The 26,997-nt window shown below is 42.8% G+C and overlaps 2 protein-coding genes across 4 annotated transcripts in view; one reads left to right on the forward strand and one right to left on the reverse strand.

Annotated features, from left to right (window-relative positions):
• LOC109635510 (membrane-associated guanylate kinase, WW and PDZ domain-containing protein 3) overlaps positions 1-26,997 on the reverse strand; it is a 130,826-nt gene that overhangs the window by 75,783 nt on the left and 28,046 nt on the right. The gene's annotated exons all lie outside the window — the stretch shown is intronic.
• LOC138411948 (uncharacterized) lies at positions 12,574-14,233 on the forward strand. 2 transcript variants are annotated; one of them, XM_069533722.1, is made up of 2 exons: positions 12,574-13,242; positions 13,333-14,233. In XM_069533722.1, the coding sequence occupies exons 1-2, from the start codon at positions 12,608-12,610 to the stop codon at positions 13,832-13,834; spliced, it is 1,137 nt and encodes a 378-aa protein (XP_069389823.1). In that variant the 5' UTR covers positions 12,574-12,607; the 3' UTR covers positions 13,835-14,233. The 2 variants fall into 2 exon arrangements, with proteins under 2 accessions (XP_069389823.1, XP_069389833.1); XM_069533732.1 differs by having other exon boundaries at positions 12,580-13,152; positions 13,333-14,232.

Here is a 26,997-nt window from a genome sequence, read left to right on the forward strand (position 1 = left end):
CCTCACTTGCTAACAATGGTTATGATGAATTCAGGGCTTCCTTATGAGAGGAAACGAATAGAATCAAGAAAAGAGGAGTAATTCAAAGTGAGCGCTTCTCTAATGGCATATATGTTGTGTTTAATATAAGACAACATGAAACCGGAAGAGCCTTTTTAATTACAGGTACAGAAAATTATTCAAACCACAGGCAACATCCCGTCATGGCTGATCTGACAGGGAATCATTTCAAGAGGGCAATTAACACACAATAATGTTGATAAGCACGTTCTGTGCATGTGGCAGCATGTGACACCGGCAGCTCTGCTTAATTTAATACTCGCCACCCGTGCACTGAGGGCGAGTAAAAGAGAGAGGAGCGCTGGTGTGGATATACAGCATCATGCATATGACACTGATGCAACACACTCTTTTTTTGTGATGGCTACCTGCACATTCTCATTTCCTCCCGTCTCTATCTCCTTTCACCCATCCTGCCTCCCAACAGCCCCTCCTCCTCCCTCTCTCGCTCCAAGCAGTGGCCCGTGACATTATCCATCCAGTGCAACTCCCCCCCCACAGGAGAGCCATATCGGCCGCCCGACTCCACAGGGACTCCATTACTTTTCCGCTGAATGTCTCCAACAAATGGAGAAATGACAAGAACAAAATGTGTGGTGTCTATTTGTCCTAAGCAAAGAAGAAAAAGAGGAAAAAAGAGGAGAGTGGTGCTGTGACGGCTTCAGGAAGTGGAACAGCACCGCACACACTCACCTTGTCGCTAACAAGCAATGAAGCCTGCAAATTCAAAACATTTACAAGAGGTTTCGATGCGGTTTTATTGTTTTGGCAGCATCACCAGAGGGAACGACAACTTCTGCATAAAGAGGTTGAGGTCAACTGACATCTGGCCTGAGGTCAGTGCTGCTCACTATAACAACCAGAATAACCGCCAAAGGCAAACCTTCACATCAGTGTGATAACGTTGTCTCGTAGCTGTGATGTGAAGTGTGAGGGGGTGAAGCAGGGAGCAGCAGCCTGGGTGGAGCGGAGTCCTGCACCAAGTCCACCCACAGGTAAAAAAAAAATTGTGTAACTGGTTAAAGGGGTATTTATATCTGTAAGTTTTCAAGATCACAACTCAACCAACAAAACAGGAGGACACAGAGGCCATAACCCATTTGGAAAGAGTGTTGGTGCGAAGCTCAGTGGGAAAAAAATGGACCAGACTGCAACCGAGCACCAATTTTATTGAAGGAATATTCAAAACTGTAGATTTGGCATCAGTGCAGTCTTCCATAAAATCCATCCAGGAAAATATAATCACTCGCTCACTGAGAAACTAACAAACTGCAAATGTTAAATTCACAATACAAATCCACAGATTATTTAACTCTCTGTTTAAATCTTCTGATGAGACATTGTGGCATTTTGTGTTTGTATGGAAACAACATATTGCCTCAATGAAATGCGTTTAAAATTTACAATGAATTCACAGTCTTAAAATTGGCTCCTTTCACTGATTCAAAGCCTATTTTGTCTATTTTGACACAATTATGTGGGAAAAAATACTTTTGTAAAATGATAATACATTTCATTAACTGATACTGCAGCGCATCACTGCAGCATAAACCAAAGATTGAACATTTTGTGAGCAGACTAACAACTAAGGTGTTGTTCAACTAATGTTGTCAGAATATTCCTATTTTTTTCCCTCTGCACCTCCCAAACAGCACGAATATGTTCCTAACAAGACTCAGAGCCATTCCCTTCATGTGTGCTTCTGTACAATTGTTTGAAAAGCATAAGAGGAGATGCAGTGATTATCATTAATCACATGCTCAATGTTTTTCCCCAAATTACCTGAACATTTTGCACACAGATATCTACCCACATTTGCACATTTATAGTTCTAGTGCTTGAGCTGGTCCTTGTAATTAAGTCATTAAACCAGAGCTCTTGGATTCCAATAATACTTTTTTACTGCAGTTATCAGTTGCCTGTATTTGGCAGGAAGGTGTTAAGATAAGAAAGTGTGTTGTTTTAATGCTTGGAGAGGATATTTAATGGCCATATAATGGTTCCTGCAGTCAACTCTTCCTGAATGAGAGTTCCAGATACTGTAAGAACAGTCACGTATCCGGGAGCGGGTCATTAAACACTACCAGCTTCAACGTTCAGTTATGGTGGTTGTACCATGATACGGATGGATGACTCGCTGTCCCTGTGGTGGCTGTGCAGCAGGGCAGGGTTAAAACCTCTTGTTTCTAAGTTGACCAACACATTCTTCATCATCTGATTCATCACAGTCAGAGGATGCAATAGATTTGACACAGTGGATCCCTAGGGCAGATATCTGCAGATACAGTAGTGGTGACTGTACTACTGTATGTAAACACAGGGATGTATATATGAATTAGGGCTACTTAACCATGTACTTTTAAGGGAACTGACTGAGGTCAGTACAACCAACAATGTGGGTAATTGGAGGCAGTGGCGAGTAGACGAGGCTGTTTGCAGTGTTTGAAATGCAAAATGCAAAGTTGGCTGCGACCACACATCTAATCTGATGATCCCCGGGGTCAAACACAATATATCTAAAACCTGAACAGCAGCTGTGGCTAACGTTAGCAGCAAGCCTGTAGCCAGAGGCAAAAGAGGTTGAACCCTCCATGGACAGCGAAACTTAATGTAACGCATCCACAGCTTCACAGACAACCACTACAGGTAATTACTTACTCACTGAGTTAAGTTGTAGCTGGAGAAACTGTTCTTGTCCAGTGTTGGTTGGCTATTAACTGTTTTTTAACATGGAGGAGATGAAACAGCAAAGTACCCCAAAAAAATAACGTTGGTTCTGATTCCAGGTACCAGAAGTTGTACCGAATCGACTCAAATATGAACGATATCTGACCCTAATATCGATCTTTGGATTAAATATGACATCATCAGCCTGAGCTTTCCTGAAACATTAAATATAAATTTGTCTCCATGCTTGTTGGACATTTTCAGCATCATAATGGAACCATGCATCGAGAAGCTGCCTGTCACAATGTAATAGTTTGTGGGGGTTTTTTCCCGAGAACAGCTCCTCTGTTATGACATGATGTTGGCAGGTGCTGTCCCTCACACGTGTCTCTGCAGTCGACGAGGACTGGAGCCTAATGGGTGCTCCTGTCACCTGCCTGCTGCTTCTCATACTCTGTGAATGTGATGAAAATCTGATGGCACACATCAAAAGCAGTCGACTCCAGTTAACCACAAAGAGAATCACATCGACTATGGTCAAAACAAGAACAAAAGAAAATAAGCAGGTGCAGTTCGAGAGTAAAACATTTCAGCCGTTTAACCACAATTCATTTCATTTGGAGACGAGCATATACCACATGAAAACAATTGTGTCAGCTAGCAAGTTTGAGACTGCACATAAAACACAAATGCTTGGGAGATTAGCTCCACAGTTGCCCACCCCCGGATTCCCCTTGTTCCACACAGAAAGAGATGCAGCGTCAGCTTTAAGTAGGTCAGGGTTTTTTTTCTGGAGAATATGAAGTGATGAACTTACGAGAGCCGTGTTGTGAGGTAGTTGATTGGTGGACAACGCAGGCATTATTGATTATCCCTCTCACTTTGAATGTAGTCCTCATGTGTTTTCATGTGACTCAGACTCCAGAGGCAGAGAAAGGATGATGGCGTTTTCAATAACACAGCTTCTGGAGTCGTCAACGCAGAAAAGCCCTGCGGCTGACAGGGAGCATTCCTCGGAGCTCCCGGGGGACCACATCTTTATTGGCTGCTGTATGAGAGAAGCCTAGAATCGGCTTTTTTACGACTCTTCCCTCTAACCAGGTTAATACTGCCTTGAGTGATGCCGGCAATTAAAGCCATATCTAACATTCATTACTGCACAGTGGTCACCTCTCCCCGGACCTCCCCCGTGTAGCATCTGTGGTTCAGTGATGCTGAGGCAGACGCGGCCGCTGCAGAATGACTGTTATCTGTCTGGATAAGTAGCACATTAAGGCCAGAAAGGTCAGCAGCATCTACAGAAGCATCATGTGCTCACTGTGGCCTGAGGGAAGGGCTGCAACAGAGTCTGGTGCTGTTTGTAAGTCTGAGCTTATTGTACTGAGGCTTGTTTCAATTCATTTGATCTGATAAAAAAGGGACTTTTTTTTTTTTTTTAATGTAGTAAAAGTACTAGGCTACAAGATTTACAAACAGGTTGAAGGAAGGAAATCGGTTAACCAAAACTCACTGTGGCTCTTAAGAGGTTGCAAAAAAGAAGGTTGTACAAAAACACTTGAAACACGCCAAACGAGACAATGCAGTCAAACCTGGGGATATTTAATTTAGTATGATTAAACCCACAGAGAGGGAGGTTATGAGTTATTCTGAGTCAAATTCTCCAGCATCGCAGATCGTAATGAAATGTAGCTTGCGGAGTTGGTCATATGAAAAAAACCTATAGAGCTAATGAGGTGGCCTGGGAGCATTGAAAGGAGTTAGTGATGTGGTGCCACTACAGATAATTAATGATAATTAGCAATGGCTCAAAAACCAAACCTTCTGGAGGTGTTGATGACAAAGTCTTTTTGCAACTCAACTTTAACAGATATAATCACTCGTGGTGCTGTTATTTTTTTATATAGTGAGGATAGCATCATGTTTTATAAGGATTAATATGGAGCAGGAAAATGAACTCATCCAAGGTTTCCCAATTTCTTTGGATCTCGAAAGGTGTTAAAAATGTCCATCCTGTTATTTAGCTCATGAAAAAGAGTATTGAGGGGAAAAAATCAAAACGTAATTAATATAAATAACCTAAAAGCGCCTTTCAAGTTATTTTATCATCGTTAAGATTTTTGTTTCTTTAATGAAATGAACTCTGAAATAAGTGATTAAAGGATGAAATGCTCAGTTTGAAGTTTGGATTTATTTCCTTTGTTTCCACAAGTTTCCATTCAGTATGAAGATCAATGAGAGGTTCAATACATCCCTACGGAGTAATCACAGTAGGGATATAGTTCAAAGCAACCTGAACTTAGACCGTATCACATAATAATATAATGACTTTGAGAAAAATAATAGACCGGCTCACTGTCATGTGACAACTTGAGCAAGTTTCAAGAGTCAGCGACAGTGATTTGTTTTTATCTGATTAAATGGTACGAGACAGTATCTTTAAAAATGTAAATATCACAGCTCGGTCATCCACTAACCAGAAGGTCAGCGGTTCGATCTGATCCAAGAGTCCTTGAGCAACTTACTGAACCCTGAATTGCCCCTGATGGCTGAGCTGGCAGTGTTTAATTAATCCAAGATAGAGAAAGTGCTGCACATAAATGCACTGAAAGAAGATGTATGTTAAGTGGTGGATGGTAAAACTGGACAGTGAAGCACTTTGATAATCGAGACTAGAAAAGTGCTTGATAAATACAGACCATTTACTGATGCTTTTAATTCAAGACCGGGGTTTCCATTCATGCAACAGTTCTTCTGCACAGTCCCACACCAACATAATCCTCGTCAGTAGCAAAGAATAGTTCAGAGATAGTCACTGATAATGTGGGTGAGTGAGTGACAGTGGGAGCCGGTGAATGGATGAGCAAGTGTAAGCTCCAGCGGCAGATAAAGAAGAGGAATGACAGGAGCAGGGAGTCAGACGGGAGGGAGACAGCTAACGGGCAGCGACAGCACATACGCCTGCTGCTCACAGCTTTGTCCACTGAAAACCATATTCGTGTGTAAGACACATCTTTCTTTCAGAGGGAAGCTGCAGGAGGCATCGCAGCCTTGTTAACCAGACAGGCAGCAGGCTGCGTCTCAGCAGTCCCCGCTGCATATTTACTCTGATTAATGGATCGCTGATTAATGGATCCTAATTCTGTGGCTGTCGTGACTGTTGATATGTTTGGAGACTTTCTCACCGCTCCACTGAGAAGTGAGGTTGAACATCTGGTTCATTCGGGGAACGCTAAATTCATATTTAACGCTCTCATCGTAATCATGAAATCAATGTGTGTTTCCTGTGCTTGTAAAGATTTCTGCAATTCCAATTCAGATTATTTTTAATTCTAATGTCATTACAGCCTCCAGTGTTTTACCTCAAAGAAAAAGAAACTTTAGGCTGATTAAACTAAGTTTTACAAAGCTGGCAGCATCAGAGACTGTGCTTAATTTTAATGCCTCGTGCAAAATATTTCTTTCTGGAGAGATGCAGCACTTTTAAAATAATAAAATGTATTTAACACCACCTGGTGTTTCAATGCATCTTGGACCTTTGCAGGGCCAATGCTTAGGTAAAGTCAACCGTTTCTCCTCGCCACCAGCAACAGCTCATTACTGGGAATCTTGAAACCTGCACTCATTTTCAAATCTAAGCTGAAAGCAAACAACCACATCGTCTACCATTCAGCGACATCTCCCGTCCTCTCCTGCCCCTCCATGTCCTCAGACGTGGCTGCTGTGTACCTGTTTGTGTGTGTTAAGACTTTTTGGAATTTCAGGAGTAAAATTACACTTGAAGTAGCTCGAATTCGTGCTCATCATTTTCGTGTGTGAAAAGTTTGTTGACTTTTTAAAATGAAATTTGAAATGTGGTTTTGGAAAATGTTATGAAAATGATTTACGGACGCTGACGATTAATGAAAACTGTCCTCATTTCCTCTTTTTCTAGCCTACAAGATGTAAATGTGTCATGTTGAATATTTTAAGCATCATCGTATTGAGGAGGCAGCTCGTACATCTCTAGGTTGCTGCACTTGCATTGTCTTGATAATGAAAATGAGAAAAGTTAGACGCAGATGAGTGAGCCAGAATAATAAAACCATTCTCAAAACAAAAATGTCTGCAATGGCTTTCTATTCTGGGCCCATAACAGCCTCAGTGACGCCGAGCACCAAGTTTCAAACACAACAGCACTTAATAAGATCTGAAACACAGCTTGTGCACTATGTCCAAACTTTGACCAATTAGTAAGATGAAAATCCTCTGCTGGGGGAGGACAGAGGCCAGAAACGCTCCTACAGAACGTTGGTGAGGAAATTTTAATTCTTCTCCATTTCCCTCTCAGCTGCACCAGCAGCAGCGAACACAAAGCAGCTGCACAAAGCTCTGCTCCTTCAAGTCCTGCCCCAGCTGTGTTATCGTCAGTTCATCTAATTAGTGTCAAAAAGTTGTTTAATCACACACGGGATCAGAATTTGCACATCACTACTTGTAACCTGTCACTCTCATTCCTCTCGCTCAGAGTCCCTTTTCCTGTTTGCAGGAACGTGTTGCGCAAGTGACCCTGTGACACACACAAAGCGTCTTCTGGGCGCGGACCCAACACTCTCTACAGGTTTATTCCTGCTCCTTGTAACGATGCCAAGGTTGTGCTTCAACGCGCAGCACGAGCATGTTGCAGTTGAATCGGACGCATCTACGCATTTAAAAACAGCAGCTGCCTTTTTGTGCCCGTGCCTGGCGTCATGTGGCACAACATCATCGAAGTCGCTGCCTGCCAGGCGTTGGAGCAGGAACCTGGGCTTTGCAGATGTGTCTGGGAGGGAACCTGATGGATGTGCTGTTGTTTCAGGCATGTGTCGTCTGGCAGATGTTGCCCTGCTACTCCGTCACTCTTCTTTTTTTTTTTTGGCTTTGCGCTTCACACAAGCAAGAGCACATTCCAAAACAGAAACAAATAAATGCTTTTGCAGTCAGGTTCCTTTTTTAAAATACTCCCCGAGGTGGTAGGGTGGCGGAGGGGTACGTTTGTTTATTAAACCGAGCACCATTTTTCTGTCTGAAAAGGTAAACAATGGCGACGCTTCACTGGGGAGTGGCAAAGGGTGTATGAAAAGAAGCAGATATGAAGGAAAACAGGGATTGAGAGAGAGAATGCAGGAGGAAAGCAGGAGAGGGTGTCACTAAAGGACACAGGGTGAGTGACAAAACCTTATTGGATTTATTTGTCTTGCTCGGCTTCTCAGATGAATCTCATTTATTGTGGCTGACAGCGAGGGAAGTGCACATCAAAGAGAAGGCCAGCACTGACAAATGTCTTTTTCCTCATAATGAACGAGAAGCAGGTCCTCTTGTGGAAATCCTTAAGCCAAACAGACACTGGGCAGAGACGGTGCATTCAGGAAAAATACAAACAAATCATCCTTTCGCATGAAGATACATTTCACTGATTAATATCCTATTTTTACAAGAGCTGGAGAAAGAAACATGATGAACCGTTGCATGGGAATTGAACCTGTGACACACCTTGACTGTGGACCTCAAGGTCTGAGAGACTCTGTCAATCAAACTGACACCACATCTTGTCGCTACATTACATTCATATTTCCCAGATACTGACACTACAGAGCTTTTCCAAAGATCCGGTTGGGTTTCCTCTCTTCGAGGTTCATGGCTTCAAGGGTCATGAGAAGAACTGCAAACAGTCTTTGCACAGTTGGTTCATCTGGACATGAAACACAAACACCGAAACCGAGACACGGCTCATAATCTGTGTTTGCGTTCTACCTGCTTAACACGAACACATGAGAAGAAAACACAAATACCTAAGGAAGTGGCTGACGGAAGAACGGTGTCTTCTAAAGTTACTGTCCCATGGTTAATGGGTTTAAGTACTCAAAAACAGTGCTTCAGTACAATTTTAAGGTATTTGAGTGTTTACAAGTATACTCATTTTTACTTTAATTGACTACATTTCAGATGAAATATTGTACTTTCTACTTCAAAGTTATTTCCCAAACTTTTTTGTTGCTATTTACTTTCCTTTAAAAAATGAAATAATGTTAAAGATTAAACCAGTGGATCATTTCTGACCTCTTACAAGACACAGTGTGTAGCCAACAGCAGTTTAACAACATATATCTAGTCACTGCCTAAGATTTACCTCAGATGATGCAGTTTACAATCTCATCCTTCCAGACACATTTACTGGTGAAGACCTGTCAGCACAGACGATCGACATCGTAAAGGAGATCAGTGTCACTAATTAAGTATCTGACCAAATGTGAAACACGGCCACAAGCTTTGCTTCTGTCCCCGATTCATCACGTTGAATAACATCCCAGAAAATAGCAGAACTTTAGGATGTCACAGTGAAACTTAAAATTTCCTGTTCATTGTCATAAATTTACCAGATTATACATTTACATAATAGCGTTTGCTGTTGAGTACAAGTGAATGATTGTGCTAATTTTGTAGGAATGTCCCTCCAGATGTTACTAAGATATCATGTCTCTGAGAATGGGGTAGACTGACGGATAGGAGGACAAACATAATGCCTCCGAGCACGGCTGCTGCTGCCGGCACGAAGGCATGAAAATGGAATATTGAGACAGAATTTGGGAGATATGATCCCTAAACAGCTGGCATTGAACCACCATTTGTTTTCAGCTCTGCTCCGTGGCAGACGAAGGAGATCGTCCTTGAGGACCCAACGTAAATCAACAATCGGCAGCAGAAGCAGGCAGCCAAGCCCCTGGGTCTGCCAGAGAAAGCATAAACTTAATTAAGTCCCATCTTACAAGGTGTGCGTGCACTTGGAGGCCAGTAATGAAAGCCTGATGCCGGCCACAAATTGGTCCAACAAGCAGCTACAACAGATGCCTGACACGTCGCTCGTACAGACCCAGAGGGGGACAGCAGGATGTCCAGGCTATTACTGTTTAAAGAGAGAGGACATTAAGGAACAACCGGTTTTCTCAAACCAGATATTGAGTTACGGTGAGAAGCTACTAAAAAGAATAGGGCTCAGAGTTTCCATCAAAAGCAATCACCATATCATCAAGGTGTTTTGACAATGAGAGGAATGATCCGAATCACAAAGCAGATTTTGGTTCCTCATTATGGAGCTCGAGCTATGGACTGAATTAGTTTCCCTCCTTACAGGCAACATTAACATCCCCACACACCGGCCAAGTTACCATGACATTTATCTCTTGTGGCAACAAACTCTCTGCATGGCTCTGGCAGCACATAGCCCACAGTCAGCTGGTAGCTGCCTCCAACCAGAGTCGACACAACGACAAAATGCCGAAAGCTCAATGTTTGAAAGTGTGGCTGTAATTCACATGAGAGGATTCCTACACCCACACGTGTAATTTGTGAAAACAATTCTGTGTAAAAGGAAAGAACACGACAAACTTCATGAAGCTCCTGGCGATGATTCACAAAGAGATGCACCTTGTTTGACGTGAGCAAATACCAGCCAGTGCCTGGAGGTCGCGGTGGTGGAGAGACGACTGATGATGAGTTTAATGACGACAATGATCAATGAACTGCATCCGACAATAAATCAATCGAAGCTTCAAATTTGTGAATTAAATACTTATGTTATTGTTATGTTATCAATTGAATCAACCTAATACTGTGAAAACAAATATCATCATCATGCAAATACTTCTTATTTTAATTATGGACAAATCTGTTATTTAAAATCTGCAGATACTTATTTGATTTTTCTATTTATATAGTAGTAGTAGTACAAACTATTCCAACAGCAGCTCATGTTATCATCATACAACTGATATTGACATAAGATAATACTGGTTTGTCTTCCAGCCCTGAAAGTATCTGTAATATGGCCCATAACCTGGGTTATCAATAACCTGAAATATCAATATAAAGAAGACATTTAATTGAATTAACCAAATTGAATATTTGTCATGTGCAGGTGAATTTGTTCTCTAGAACCAGTGACACTGCTTTACACAGTCTTACTGAGAAAAGATTTACTTGGATAACAGCTAATTGCAGAATGAGATCATCACGAGGGGCGATTCCAGTTGGAGTAGAATGTTTCTCAGTCTGCATCTCATGATGCCGGCCAACAGGAGTCATGACAACCATAGAGAGAGTCTGGTTGTCCAGGATATAACCGGTGTCAAGATGAATAGATTCTTCTCGTCTCCTGGGTGCCAAGTAGACAAGCTCCCCCAGTGTCGAGGTACAATTCCATCGACCGCACATTAACATCAGATCATGATATTGTACCCTGATGAACACTCATCCTTTGCTTTTTACCTCCACCTGAGAACAAGTAGCACGAGCCAGCAGGTGTCAATATTCAAACATCAGTTGTTTTATAACTCAGTGGAATTAAACACTGTCACAAGAGCGAAAGCATAAACAACGCAGGTATGAACAAGTCAATGTCGGAGCAAAGAAATCTGTCTTGTAAAAGTGAGGGAAAGGGAAACTGCATCCAGACAAGTCAATGCTCCAGTGACACACACAAGCACAAAACAACAACTTTCAGGAAATACACAGAAACAAATGATTGGGTTGGTCACAAATGCACAAGCACACAAAAACTGAACAGACTGGTTTAATGTTCTTGGCTTTATTCGGTCAAACATTGATATTGTTTTGTTGATCTTTTAAGGTCAAACCTGAGACTCAAAATATCCAGTGATCAGTATTGAGAACATTATAATCTACTTTTTTTTGGGTAGTTCAGATCTAATCATTAGAAAAATCCCCAGAGTGGAGCTCACGTCCATGAGTCAACTTGATCTCATCAACATCTCCCTGAGCCAAATAGGAATTTCCCAGTTTGGGATTAATAAAGTACACACATCTATCTATCTATTCATGTACCTGTCCAAACCTGGAAGACATTTAAACAAGGCTCCTGCAGAATCACAACCTGCATATCAAACTCATCTAGAACTCAGTAGAGAGCGTGCAGTCAAAAAATACACACACACACATATCTGTTCCCTAAAAATGTCTGATTTTCTTCATCAATATCCACAAAAAATGCTCTGAAATATCCACCGCTTTATAAGCATCCACACAAAAACTATAAGAGATCTTTTTTGGGCCAACTCCCATCCTTCCACTTAGTTTTAAAGATATGTTCTGTTGTTTTTGGGTAATCCTGCTGACAAACCAAGGAACCAACCAAACCAGAAGCTCCTCGGTGAAAACAAGTCTGCACGGAGCAAGAACAACCCGACACAGACCTTTCAATAACTAACTAACCCAATAATAACTAGGATATGAAATCATATCTTCCGCCCACTAAAAACCTAAAATAGCCATTAATCCGTCTTGTGCTGTTGATTTTTATCACTGCTGCTCAGATAAAGTTCATTCCATCTGTTAACTGTTAATTTTAACTGCAAATCCATAACAAGTGCCATTTATTAATTCTCCGAGTGTAGCCAAACTTTCCTGTGCCCGTCGTGCGCCTCTTGCGGCAGTAAAAAAGTAAATCAGTCAATGAACTTTTCTTTGTACAGCCCATATTCACAAATCACAATTTGTCTCTGTGGAGGTGAAGGGGCGGAGAGAGCACCTTCACCTGCACCACTGAGGATCAATCAGCACAGGTGAGAGCTGTTAGCTGATTGATCCTCAGACGTTAAAAGGAGGCAGCAGAGCTGCCTCGACGGAGAACACTGAGAACTCCGGGAAGGAAAACGCTCTGAGACACTCAGGAAAAGACACTCAGAAGAACGCACTAGACTCGGGAGAAGAACGCTCAGAGAACACGGGAGAAGCACTCCAGGACACGAGAGACACGGGGGAAGACACTGGGGAAGCTGAAGGTCCAGCAAATAGTGCTGGACCAGTTAAGTTACATGTGTTGTAAGTTTCAGTTGGGAGGCAATAAAGGATGTTGAACACGCAATGGTTGAACTGGTCTGTCTCTGGCTGTCGTGGGGGGAACCCGGTGGCGTGGTCGAACGCCACACTGGCGCCCGAACAGGGACCTCACACAGCCAGAGACAGGGAGTGGGCCGAGACGATGGAGATCCTGAGGCAGACGCAGAGGCAGACGGAGGAGCTCCTGAGGCAGACGGAGAGGATGAGGCTTGAGCGCCTCACCTGCGGCACCGAGCTGGAGAGGGCGGGGAGCGCTGGTCCCCGATCGGCGGTGAAGCCGATGGGTCCGGCTCCAGGGTCAGCGGGGAAGCTGACGCCTCCGGTTCCAGCGCTGAGGTCGGCGGGGAAGCCGAGACCTCCGGTTCCGGTGCCTCGGTCGGCGGTGAAGCCGACACCTCCCGGGCCGACTCCTCTTCCTGTTCCCGTGTCAGCGGAGAAGCTGACGCCTCCGGTCCCGGTGCCGAGGTCGGCGGGGAAGCCGACACCTCCCGGGGCGACTCCTCTTCCTGCTCTCGGGTCAGCGGGGAAGCTGACGCCTCCGGTCCCGGTGCCGAGGTCGGCGGGGAAGCCGACACCTCCGGGTCCTGCTCCTCTTCCTGCGCCCCGGTCAGCGGAGAAGCTGACGCCTCCGGTCCCGGTGCCGAGGTCGGCGGGGAAGCCGACACCTCCGGGTCCTGCTCCTCTTCCGGCGCCCCGGTCAGCGGAGAAGCTGATGCCTCCGGTCCCGGTGCCGAGGTCGGCGGGGTCTCCCGGAGGGCGGCGCACTCCTGTTCCGGGGTCCAAGGTGCCCGTGCGGCGGCGCCCACCTGCTCCGGGGGCCAAGGTGCCCGTGCGGCGGCGCCCACCTGCTCCGGGGGCCAAGGTGCCCGTGCGGCGGCGCCCACCTGCTCCGGGGGCCAAGGTGCCCGTGCGGCGGCGCCCACCTGCTCCGGGGTCCAAGGTGCCCGTGCGGCGGCGCCCACCTGTTCCGGGGTCCAAGGTGCCCGTGCGGCGGCGCCCACCTGTTCCGGGGTCCAAGGTGCCCGTGCGGCGGCGCCCACCTGTTCCGGGGTCCAAGGTGCCCGTGCGGCGGCGCCCACCTGCTCCGGGGTCCAAGGTGCCCGTGCGGCGGCGCCCACCTTCCAGGCCGCCTGAGGGATGCCGCGTCCCGCGACGCCCACCTGCTCGACCCCCGGAGCGCCTCAGTCGGTGGGCTGGGCTCCTCCCCTGGCCGGATGGGAGGGGGGGGGGGGAGTAGTTCAGGCCGGATAGCTCCCGGGCCTGAAATTGACGGTGGGGGTATGTGGAGGTGAAGGGGCGGAGAGAGCACCTTCACCTGCACCACTGAGGATCAATCAGCACAGGTGAGAGCTGTTAGCTGATTGATCCTCAGACGTTAAAAGGAGGCAGCAGAGCTGCCTCGACGGAGAACACTGAGAACTCCGGGAAGGAAAACGCTCTGAGACACTCAGGAAAAGACACTCAGAAGAACGCACTAGACTCGGGAGAAGAACGCTCAGAGAACACGGGAGAAGCACTCCAGGACACGAGAGACACGGGGGAAGACACTGGGGAAGCTGAAGGTCCAGCAAATAGTGCTGGACCAGTTAAGTTACATGTGTTGTAAGTTTCAGTTGGGAGGCAATAAAGGATGTTGAACACGCAATGGTTGGACTGGTCTGTCTCTGGCTGTCGTGAGGGGAACCCCGTGGCGTGGTCAAACGCCACAGTCTCATAGGGCTTAAAAGTAAATGTACGTGCAGAGAAACTAAAGCATTTTCTTGTGCTCGGAAATAAAAAAAAAACTGGCTCTTGCTTGTAATAATTAAGATTATTATTCCAACAATGGCAGGAAATAATAACCATCAGCCTCTCCCATCTCTTCTGAAAAAAGGGCCGTTCTTTTTCATTATTATACAAGTTCTCAGAGGAATTACCCCGCTGGATGAATCATTTCATATAAGTATTATGTATTATAATTATTTATAATTACCCATCAAATTATGTTACCATTTGAATTACAGTAAATTCCACAGACAACTGCTGAACACAATCATCACTGCAACAAAAAACAGTTTTAAGGGTTTATTTGATTATTTTAAGTGCAAATCTAGATCTCTGCTCGAGGACAATCTCACAGTAAAGGCAGTAACGTCATGATTTTTAAGCAGTAACCGTTCCTGTTTGCGACGGCCGGTTGTGTGTTATACGCGGACACAAAAAGGAAACAGGACGAAGATACAGCGTCTAGGGAAGACCACAGCACGTTAGAAAACCACTCACATCACTGACCTGCACTTAAGATCATAACATGGAAGCACTCAAATATTCTTCTTAAAGTGTCATAGGTCTTGTCTGCAGCTGTGTGTGTGCGATTTTTATTTGCTGTGTTGTCGAGCAGAGCTAGAGGAGAAGCGCCAAGGCCGAGGCAGCAATGAGTATGAGTGCAGTGCATCATGGGGCTCAGCCTGAACCCTCGGGGTGCAGTAACAGAGAAGATGGGGAGAACTTCTTTTAAACACAATCCTGCAGCTCTGCAGTTTGCTGAAGCAGCTCGATCGGCCTCATTCCTCCGAGGTATATTTCAGAGGATTTCAGGTTACATGTTATTTTCTTATGAAAAACACTCCACAAACATTATTTTGTTAAATCTGTATCATTATCCACAAATAAAAAACACTACAACCATTTCTAATCGTAATAATACATTTTATAGTGGTTGTTACATCATTTAAAAACAGAAAAGCAGATTAAAGTCATTAATGGTGCATTTAAAGTATTATTTGCACGATGACATCACCAACAAAGTCAATGCAAAGACACAAACAGATGTCGTACTCTGCCGGGACAAGGGACGCAACACAATAGACACAAAGAGGAAAATGTGCATCACCGGCTCAAGTTGAAAGATTTGAACTCAAGTGAAAAATTTGCATGATGCAAAGTCACAAAAGCCGCATTGAGTCAGCATAATATTTTAACTATCATTCAATACTATCTGATAGCACAAAGGTTACGTTCTGATTATTATCAAGATAATCAGGTTACACAGCAGTGAAAGTACCACTCTGCAGTACTCGACCTCAAAGATATTCAATATACACATTTTCACCTCACCTTTAAAATGGGCAGATTCAAGATTTTGTCCCTTCCATTAATGCCAGAGAGCTTTTCCAACATTTTCATCAGTAAATACTGTTTGAATCTTAAAGTACAGACATATTCATGGTGTTAAGATTTATGGGTTTGTACAATTTGGTGCAGATTATCCAACTACTTCCCTTCAAATCTTATTTTTCTATCATTAGAGCGAGACAGACGTGTAAGATTGAGTGGCCTTGGCGGAGGTTCGTGTTCTGCTGAGTGTCATAAATATATTTTAAATGTTCACTGTCACTGTTATTTTACCTCATTTGGCCCAAGCTTTACATTTCAGGCCTGGTTCTTTTCACATCAGATGTCTTATTCTTTTCTTGTATTACAGATTGATATTCCCATAATCATTTCACAATTCATACACAACTACTCACATTTACATCTTAAAATGTTAAAACTGCACAATGCACATCCAATTCAATTCATCCTTACTTATTTAAAACCGTTACAGAGGTCGTTTTATAATTAGAACACGGTTGCTAACAGACATAATTATCAAGAAGTGTAAAAAAAAAAAAAAATGCTTTAACAAGTTACCTCTGACTTTCACTTGCACTTTTAAACTCTGCATTTTTCTAATAAACCTTGGCAGCTTTAACGTATGCCCATGTGTGATAAGGCTGCAGTTACCATGGCAACAACACACTTCTTCAGATGTGGAGCGGAAGGAAGAGGCACGCTCCAGTGCGTGATAGTAACCTCTAATGGTAAAAAAGAACACGGAGGTCTAACAACGCCGACATGTTGATGAATGTGGAATGAGAGACGCAGAAATCCTGGCTCATCTAACCGATCTGTGACTGAGATATTCATTCAAATGATGATTTTAGAGAACTGGCTTGTTGGATCTCATGTATTAAATCATTGGGAATCTTCAGTGCAAATGTTCTGCGTTCTCAGTTGGAACAGGCAAATTATTAAATGTAATGTATTGTGTGCTGGAGACATAGAAGTATTTTTCAATTCCTCTGTTAATGAAGTCTCCTGAACAAATAACACAAGGCAGTAAAATCTAACTATGAGTATTACTTTGCATTATAAACAAAAACTGGAATTTTGTAATTGTACATTGTATTGTACCCATCTGGTTTTCATGAATATTGCTGTAAAGAGTTTAGTTTTCATGTGTGACTCTCTGCCCACATCTGTTGCCAGAATTAGTCGATAATTAATTATATTTCACAACCTGGCTATTGCATCTTAATTGGCATAAAGGTAGAAAAAAATAATGGAGTGAAACATATAAACTATAATAACTCGTGAAACGCTCTCTCACTTCCCCCACCGCAGAAAAAAAGTTAATGACAGGAGTTTGAGTGGAATTTCACAGGCACATTTATTATTTACTGGAGTCAGAACTGTTGCTTTAATATATTATGATAATTTTTTTTTTGAAGAATTAAGAGGTAACCAGGGAGACAGACCCAGGGAGTTAGAGGGGTAACAGCAGAGCAGATGAGCCTGTGAACCCAACTTGATATGAGGTTGATGAGACACATTAAGGTGCCGTCACTTTGGCAGGAGCTCCGAGGGAAGGCCCAGAGAAAAGAGAAAATCCTGCTTATTGCCTGACGCTAGTTTCCCTCTGTGAGACGGAGCCGAGCTACCTGACTGTCCATCCTTATTGTCAGATGGATAGAAGTCTAATGAGGTAGATAACTCACTGACAGAGTCCTTTGCTTGCTGTAATGAAGCTGAAGATCTGGATTCAGTTCATGAGCAACACAGGCAGCAGGTTATTAACACCTCATACTATAAGAGTCCAATCAATTAAAAAACAAGATGAAAAAGAAAAGTGGATTCATGCCTAATCATGCAGGTAGCTGATGATAAACAGACATTTAATGCCCTGGAACGATGAGCTGGAGGTGAAGAGGAGATATCGGGTCTGGTGTCGGCAGGTTTCTATCAAGGTTGATTAGACTGACTGTCAAAGACAGCCGACTCTGCAAAGGCTGTTGACAAGTAACTTAATGGCTTCACCTGAGTACTTAGTCAGACCTGCTGGCTGAGAGAATGATTAGTGATGATGATGTTTGGTTTCCTTGACATTGCACTAACTTCAGACACCAGGGTTCAGTGTAGAGGCTTTATTAGAAATCTGAGTGGGAGATTCCACTATATCTCTCTAAGTGATTGGTGGCACCAGGACTGAAAATTGAAGAGCTTGCTGTTTGCAAAACACATTTATTAATAACTGATGGAAAAACCAAGAGCGTGTTTATCAAGGTGGAACCAACAATGAATATATGTCTTACATTTTAGAATAAATAAATGCACTGTGTCACTTGGGGAAGTGATGGGTGCAAAGCAGTTTTCTTGCTCTGTGAAACAGCCTTACAGTATTTTTATTTGGGCCTGACTGATACTATATATATATATATATATATATATATATATATATATACTATAGATAGATATATAAAAATGGTTAAAGTTTCTTTAAGGTTTTCCTTTATATTGAATTTTTCTTTATGATAAATAAATATAGTTAAAGTAAAACAAGTACAACTTAATATGTCAAACTTGAAATGTGCATTTTCAACTTTTCTGCATTGTTAATTCTATAAAATAAGTTTCGATATCGTGAACAGTGATATCAGTGAAGGGCTCATATCAACCCGTCGTTATCTGCCAACTGATAAATCAATTGAACTCTAATTTTTAACCGTACAGTCAAGTAAAGTCAAAATGTATCTATATATTTTAAACAACCACAGTGACAAAACTGCCGAACAGTGAAAGAATTGCAGCACGTTAAAAGATAAAGTCAAGACGTCAAGCTTTACTAAACATTTTGGGAGGAGAGGTTGTTTTTTTAACAGTTTTGTTTTTGCGAGTTAAACCCGTTCTTATATGAACAGGTACACTGTTCCAAAGATTAGGAGCAGCCACAGCAAAGGTTTGACAACGTCTCATCTTGTGATCTCACAGTATCTGGTTGGTTGAGCTGGGATAAGAGAGTTTGACAGAAAAAGTGACGGCAACTAATATAAAACCTTAAGAACTAGAAATACAATTATGGGATAATTTTCCAGTTACAAAGAAAAGAGTCTACATTTTGCACTTACTGCAGTCGTCTGTTCTACACCCACTTACAAAGAATTACAGCCGTCTAACTGAGAGCTAATAAAAGCATGAATGACTCTTGATTCCCGGGGAACAGTAAAGAACTGTCTGAATTTGGTTGTGTCACAGTGATCGGTCTTTTCTCAGCGATGTCTTGACGATGAAGGTATTTGCCACTCAAGTCTATTTCTGCTTTACTTCCTGCACTCATGTAGACGAAGAAAAAGCAAAGAAGGACATGACAGCAGAGGCGTCCCACTATAATTTGTATAGACATAATTCATGTCCGGAATGAGTGTAGCATGCATGAGAAATGTGTTGTCGACATGAGTTGTCATTCTGTGTGCTGCTAGTGTCAGCAGTGATCCGTCACTATTCATATTGTGGATTTCCCCCCCCCCCCCCCCCCCACAGGAATATACGTTATACCTGATTCAAAAACTTTGTGCTAAGTCCCAAAAAATAAATCTGTTTTCTTTTACCAAAAGTTAAACTTTTAAACTGCTACTTAACATTTTTAGTAGACTTTTTTTGAACTATTTTTAAATCTACATTTATGGGTTGAACATGGCTCACAGCTCAACTCCACCAGGGAGGGGAGACGACTCTATTTCATGCAACATTTCTGTCACAAAAATGTTTGTCGCTCGTAGAGTCATTGCGTATAGCTGGACAACCAAGATAACATTAGCATTATTGAAGTATTTAGTATATGTATGTGAGCGTGGAATTTGGAGGCGTGTCTAATCTGCCTCCCAGCACTGCCTTCTTTAATTCTTTGAATATCCAGCAAGAGGCACCTCAGCCAAAACTTCAGGGCTGAAGTTACACTTAGTCTCATACCTAAAAAACTCTTTGGCTCAATTAAACTTTCACTGACCAAAACAGTTTGTCACATCTAAACTCGAACGAAGTGTTCCAGCGAAGATTCCGCCAAGTAAATGGGCCTTTTGGGTTGTTTTTCAAGTACAATTATGGTAAGGAGAAATTTGGCGAAGCGGCGAGGCTAACCTTTGGATGGCCTCTTCAAATCCTTTCCCAGACACGTTGTGCATTACTCAGCCTCCTGGCACCTGGAGGTTTACCGCAGAGGGAAACACATATTGTTGATAGCAGAGACAGTCACTGTGGCAACGGCAGACCTCAGTTACATTTGAGCAAGGAGACGCTTTTACCCAGAAAGTAAACCAGGATCCATTTCAGGTTCTTACTTTTACGTCAGTGCAGACTCACACACACACACACACGCACACATAACAACTGTCAGCCTGACAATTTTTCACAGACACAGTCTCCATATGCCCCGCGGTCTCCATAGGAGGATTTTTTGCCTCTGGCCACCTCAACACGGACATGGGGACTTCCTCTTTTCTCCCTGCACAGCCCGGCGGCGGCTGCTCTCCTCTGCGTAATGAGATTATGCCGATGCTGCTGGAACATCTACTCAAGAGGAGATGGGACCAATTAGTCAGCCGTCTGCCCCAAAGAGAGACAATCGCCATCGCTCTGATGTTATTACCTCCAAAGTGTTAGCCTCCAAAGCAATAACAAACACGCCCACGAAAAGGAGGGAGCTTGTTTACGCTGTGATTGGTCGGCGTGGTCAAGGTTAACAGAGAGAGTGAGCTCAGCCCCGGTGCTGCTGATGCAATGAAGGGTTGTATCGACTCCGCTCTTGATTAGAGTCAAGAGGAACAAACAGTGGCAGAGCCCATTTGGGCACCCGAGGCAACCTGACCCAACAAATGAGCCAAATAAAGAAAGAACAGCTCCGTGCTCTATCCTGTGAAGCTTTTACATTTAAAGTATAAAGTCATGCAGCTACTGTCGAACACAAGGGCCCAGCTTTACCAATTATTTCACGAAAAACCAGTAGCGAGGGATTTTATTTCAACGCTGGTGTTAGATTGAAGGTAACATTTTTAGAAACGTGTGAGTCAGTGTTCTCAGGCTACGCCAGAAACCTCCATGAGCCTGATGACAGTGGAGTGTGAGCGAGCTAATGCTGAATGAAACGTGTGGTACAACAGTTCTACCTGCAGCTGTGTCTGTCCACTGCTCAGGCAGGAAGTTTCAGGTGTCGTTATGGAGAAAGGTAAGTTCTGTGTTCCGGTGATAATCTTAGGAGACTATATATAAAATGGATAGTTCTATTTAAAGACGAGTTTGGCTCTTCAATATATCAGATGGTCTATTTTATGAAGAAAAAAGGTTTATTTAGTTGATTTAGTTGTTTTGTTTTATTGCAGATACTGTTTTCTTGTTTATAGTTATTTATGGTAAAAGTTTAAACCACTCAGGAATTTTAAATTGGAAAAATGAAAAGACGACTGGCATCAGATCAGTTTATAAAACACTGAGTGGAGTTACTGAAATCAGAACTGGAGGAGAAAAGGTACAAGAAGTGCATCAATATCTTTGACTGGCTCTTTGTGAGCACTTTGCCTCCCCCCTCCTGAGGTTTCATGTTTTATGTGTGCACAGGAACTCAATCACTCGTACATGACCATCGAACAAATGCTGTACGAGCAGATGCTTTCATTTGTTTGCAGTAGCTCTTCCAATACACACTGCAGCCGCACACAAATAGAGCTTCCTCACATCTCTGTCCCTGCATATTTGACTTTTGTCCAGGACGGAGCCTCATACATAAAGATTGGACAAACAAAGGCACATCACTTTTAAGGCAATGAGAGAAGCATTGAGCATTTTGATTCAAATATAAGTTGCACTAATCAATTATGTTATAAAAAAAGGTTTTCTCACAACCCCCAACCCTTTTTTTCTATGAAAAATACAGATATGGCTGTTTAAATTCAAATAAACATATTTCCATATGTAGCTGAAACACTGCAAATGGTTTCAGTGCAAAGAATATTCAAGCCTTTTTAGAGCAAACAGCCGTATACTGAAACAAATGATCACTAGGAACAGAAAAAGATGTGACGGATAAGGAAGAAAATATGTATGAGAGCAGGAATCATGAGGATGTTTGGAGCTGACAGGAGAAAAACAAAGCCCTGAGATCTGAGAGAGAGAAAGAATACGGGTGACCGACTCCTCCATTTACCGGCAGCTCCATCATAACTCACCTCCACGTTAATAACTCTGTCATACTGAATTACCGCCCTGTGATCAATATCCCCCAGTTCTTAAACATGTTACTTTGGGTACAGCGCTGGCTTTTAGAAGATTTGTGCAACAGAAGGTTGTGGCTCTACAAATAACCAGCCAATGATCCTCTCTAAGTATTGGTAGCATGTGGAGAATCAATCATAGAGTGAACAAGCTGGGACCAGAGTTTGCGGAGGATTATTTATTCTCCTAATAGATCGATCGGCCCGTGTGGTTGTCAGGACACCTGCGGCCCTGCGCTCTGGTGCAGCACGTCCAGACTCCAGCAGAGACGCCAAGGAAAGGAAAGATGGACTCTGCGTGCATACAAAGATACACAGGAGGCGTAGAATGAGTGTGTGGTGAGGTTGTATTTTTTGTGTGTGTTTTGTTTCTAGAGTCTGACGGATATATCTGTTGGTCAATATCATTGGCACCTGAGCGTTCCAGGTGAAACAATGGCAGTGTTAATATGATTAACAGCTACAATGCAGACAGTTAGACAACCCTAACCCTTTTATTTACAGTCATTCAAGTTTATGGTTAAACTGTAAAATATCAAGCCTCAATCACATTTCTCTGTTATAAGGTTTTAATATCGACATCTTGGGAATAATAAATCTTTAAACACAGCCTATACATTGGCAAAATATATCTGTAGAATCCACTTGGGTCGGCCTCTATTTCTATCTTATTTATGTGATAACACAGATTGAGAAAATCCAAACTAGGATGCATCCAGAGAGACATCACTTGTATTTTCCATTCTGTTTGTATTTCTAGTGGCTCTCTCTCTCTCTCTCTCTCTCTCACACTCACTCTTATTACTCCAGTGTCTCTCCACCGCTCACAGCCCGGGGTTTTGCTGAGTAGCTGATACAGGCTCTCCGCAGGGTCGTGTCTGGCTTCAGCTTATAACAGGGCATATCTCTGCCTGCTCTTCTTTGACCACAGACTGCAGCACTCACAGCCCCGGACTGAGAGCCAGGCCAGCTCCTCTATTCTGAGCCGCATGCATGACTAGTCTGTCTGGAAGAGACAGATAGCCTGACACAACACTGCCGCCGCCACCACCACCACCACTGCTGCTGCTGCTGCTGCCTCTGTGATGTACATGAGAGACGGGGCTGCTGGAATTATGAGAGACGACTTCATCCATATAAGATTCTGTCAGAAAACGAGACTGAAAAGAATCATCAAACATGAACATTCAGTTGATACAATCCAGACATCTTGTGAGAATTACAACATATATTGTTTTGTCTTAATGCGCTGCAGAGGGAATAGTTTATTAGTTTGTTTTTAAAAACTAATGGAAATTAAATTGCGTAGTTTCACGAATTAAGAAAAAAAAAAACAAAGATGAAGGGGGTTATATATGTCATGGCCTGTATCTGTGTAGGAATGAGTCTGACTGCCCTTGTTTCTTTCTTCTTGACTCTTCAAACTGTATTTTTCATCAAGCTGTAACTTCAGCACTCTGTTAAAAGCTGCCAGTGACACAGGCGAACAGCCAGACAGCAGTCGACCACATATCACACTTTGAGCCATCAAGCTAATGTCGGCCTCTTATCTACAAACACGGACACATGTCTCGACGTGCACTTTGGCTCGCTGAATGTGCTGCCATACGAATATCCACCAGGGGAGAGTGCTTATATTGGCAGGTGTATTGCACTTTAGACAGATTTATAAAAAATAGCAAGAGATAGGTTTGCTTTGAGGCAAAAAAATTACGAAGGAAAGACGTTGCACCAACGAACGACAGGTTGGTTAGAAAACATTGTTTTTCACCAAAACACATATAGTGACTATAAAGCCTTATTACTCTCACACTCACTGTTCTGATTAGCTCCTCACAAAGATGAGGGAAAGATCTTGGACACAAGATGTTTATTTCCACTTTACCAGAATCACAATCTTTACTTTATCTTACCAAGGTGCTTTTATTGCGTAAACTAAAAACCGGACAGGATTCCAGTTTTATCCACAGCAGATAATAAATACAGCATCTCATTCATTCAAAAATCAATATAGGAGACAGTTCAAGCTCCAACCTGCTCCCATGCTGCTTTTTTATGTATCTCCAAATTTCTTTTCAATAATGAATTAATACGTAAAAGAGTTTCATAATTTCTCATAATTGCAACTGTAAGAGGCAATTAAAGGTTTGGTCAGGATTTTGTCATGGTAAAGGAGGAGGCAGAGATTTACTACAATTGTTGCCTCTAATGAAGTCTACTCATGCATATATTTACTGTATATATGTATATAAACTGTACATAACATCCCTGTTTGAGGCTTGTTCCGGAGCTGTCCCTGCTCTTAGCTGCTCTCGATATGATTTAATAAATGTTTGAGAGCCTCTCGGTTTATTTCTCTCTCTATCCTCCACTGGTCTTTTTGTTTTTACCGCTGTGCGCAGTTTGTTTGATGGAGCTGTTTCTCTGCTCTTATGGAACCAGCCTGGCGTCTTAACATTTCTGCGAGCGTCGTCTCCGTCCTGTAGGTTTGGTATCTATGGCAACTGCAGCGGGGACATGAGCACGGCGAGTTAAAACGAATATTATTAAAGGAGATGCAGCCCAGAAAACACAGACGATTACACTTTTCTGAGCTCAACTTGCTCTGTGTGACGACATGTGTTGTGGTATTATGAGGAGATTACGGGACGTTTTCCATCCCTGAGTATATTACGATGTTTGTTTCTGTTCTCTTTGTTGAATATAAACAAGTGCTTGTTGTAGGATATTAATAATTTGGTCTCGCTTGATTTTACATTCCCTGCTTCTGTCCTTTGGAATTTACCCACAGTGCAATATTTTGGCTTCCAGCTCTGGGTTTTCTGCTGCACTAAGTCAAACACTGGGGAGACATGCGGTAATATTTAGCGCAAACAAAAAGTGTTTTCCCTGCTCACTCTTAAGATCCTGTAGCCTGAGTAAAGAGGTTTTTTGAGCTGAAAGCTGGTCACTGTAACCAAGCTGAGCAAATCTCCTCTTATGGTATTAAGACGTTAACTTTGTAGCCAGCTACTCTGGGATGTTATCACAGGATAAGCAGATTACAGCCCTAAATATCCTCATGTGCATTAAAGCAGGCGCCGTAATATTATTATTTTCATGATGCAATTTCCTTCTGCTGAAACTGTCATCGGATCAATTGCTGCAGCACAACTTCCAGCTCTCTGGTGAGAATTTGTTTCTGCTCACTTAAAGCTCATTTATCCATCACTGAAGAGAACAGGTCCTGAATTGATCTTGATGCAGCTCGACACAGGAAATACAATCTCAGATAGGCCCCTTCTTTGTGGGCTCTCGTCTTTCACATTTCATATACTTTGACGCTAAACAGGCGGGACAAGGCTCATCAAGTCCCCCCTGCTGCCGGTGACAGGGGGACGGAAGTCGAGTGTGGAAGTGACAGGTGTTTAGCTTTGACTAGTGAGGCTCAAAAGTTGGACAGAGCCCTGAGGACTCGCACAGGCCTCCTCGACTACATCAAGAGAACTGCTGACACGGAGATAATGGGGAGAAAGGCTGACCTCGGAGATATGGCTCGAGTAAAAAGAAAAAACAAAGATCAAAAGACTCGTATTGATAAAAGCCGAACGAGGAAACAGCAGCTGATGATTCTGTTTGTTATTGGGAGAGAAAACAGGATGATGACCAACATGAGCAACGTCTGATGTCTCTCAATCTGAGATACACTGATCTTAGTTTGGGAAACTGAGGACATTTTGTGAAATTGAGGACATTTTGCGGACATTTTGAGGACTTGCTTCTAGGATTAGAGATGGGTTTAGGTTTGTGTTAGGTTAACGAGTAGGGTTAGGACATTTAGTTATAATGGTTAAAATTGGCGTAAAGGGTTATAGGAAATGTATTATAGTAGTAAGTGTCGTCAGGAAGATAGAAGAACTCACACACACACACACACACACACACACACACACACACACACACACAGTAGTGTTGGTATCGCAGTGGGAATGTAGTTAGTGGTGACATATCCATTGTTATCCATGGTATATTTTAATGAGAGCCCCGCTGCTAGTGTAATCTCCTCTTTAATCTGCTCCACTGTATTTATGGAGTGGAATTTAAGACATATGTGAAGAGGCTTTGCCGGTTCCTCTTTTGCCATTTGCCATCTAAAGAGTGCGCACACACACACACACACACACACACACACACACACACACACACACACACACACACACACACACACACACACACACACACACACACACACACACACACACACACACACACACACACACACACACACTCTACACTGTATCTCCCATTCTTCCTTAATCATTTCTCTTCATGGATCTTCCCTCACAATACCCGGAGGCCTCCATCACTCTGTGGCTGGTCTCTGTGTGAGGGGGCGGTGCATTGGTTGGAATCACTTGATAATTTTATATCTAAAAATAGCGACGCTGATACAGACAAACAGGTGGTGTCTTTGTGTGGAGGAGGTCGGGGAATACATCAAATCATTACTCAGTAAATAACAGGATAGTGTGAAGACGTTTGGGGGAACAGATCAACACTGGCATATAGGGAGCGCAGTATGTGAGGGGACAGTTTTAAACTATGATCATTATTGATTGACCTATTATTTTTCTTCTCAATAATTATTTTGAATGTTCAAAATACTTGCCATCAACTGACCAAAACCCAAAGATAATAAATGGACTATAATATAAAATAGAGGTAATTCCCAAATCTTCACATTCAACAATACGCTAATGTTTAGTATTGTAGTTAGTTAAAGACTATCTATGATAATCAAATAAGTTTTTTTGATCGATTAATCAATAAACCATTGGATCATTTCAGCACCAAGTAAAAACAACTCTCAGACTGAATGTAATTACACTTCATATTTAGTTGTCAGATAAATCTGCTGATCTTAATATGAATGGTGTGTTAATAAATGGTAGCAAGAGGTTTGATTCCTGGCTCCTCCATTCTGCATGCTGAAGTGTCCTTGGGCAAGACACTGAACCCCAAATTGTGTGAGTGATGGTGATAGAGAAAGAATGCAAAGATGAGACATCTCAGTGATCTT

The sequence above is a fragment of the Paralichthys olivaceus genome, chromosome 2 (genome assembly GCF_024713975.1).
Source record: "Paralichthys olivaceus isolate ysfri-2021 chromosome 2, ASM2471397v2, whole genome shotgun sequence".
In the NCBI taxonomy this organism is placed as follows: domain Eukaryota; kingdom Metazoa; phylum Chordata; class Actinopteri; order Pleuronectiformes; family Paralichthyidae; genus Paralichthys; species Paralichthys olivaceus.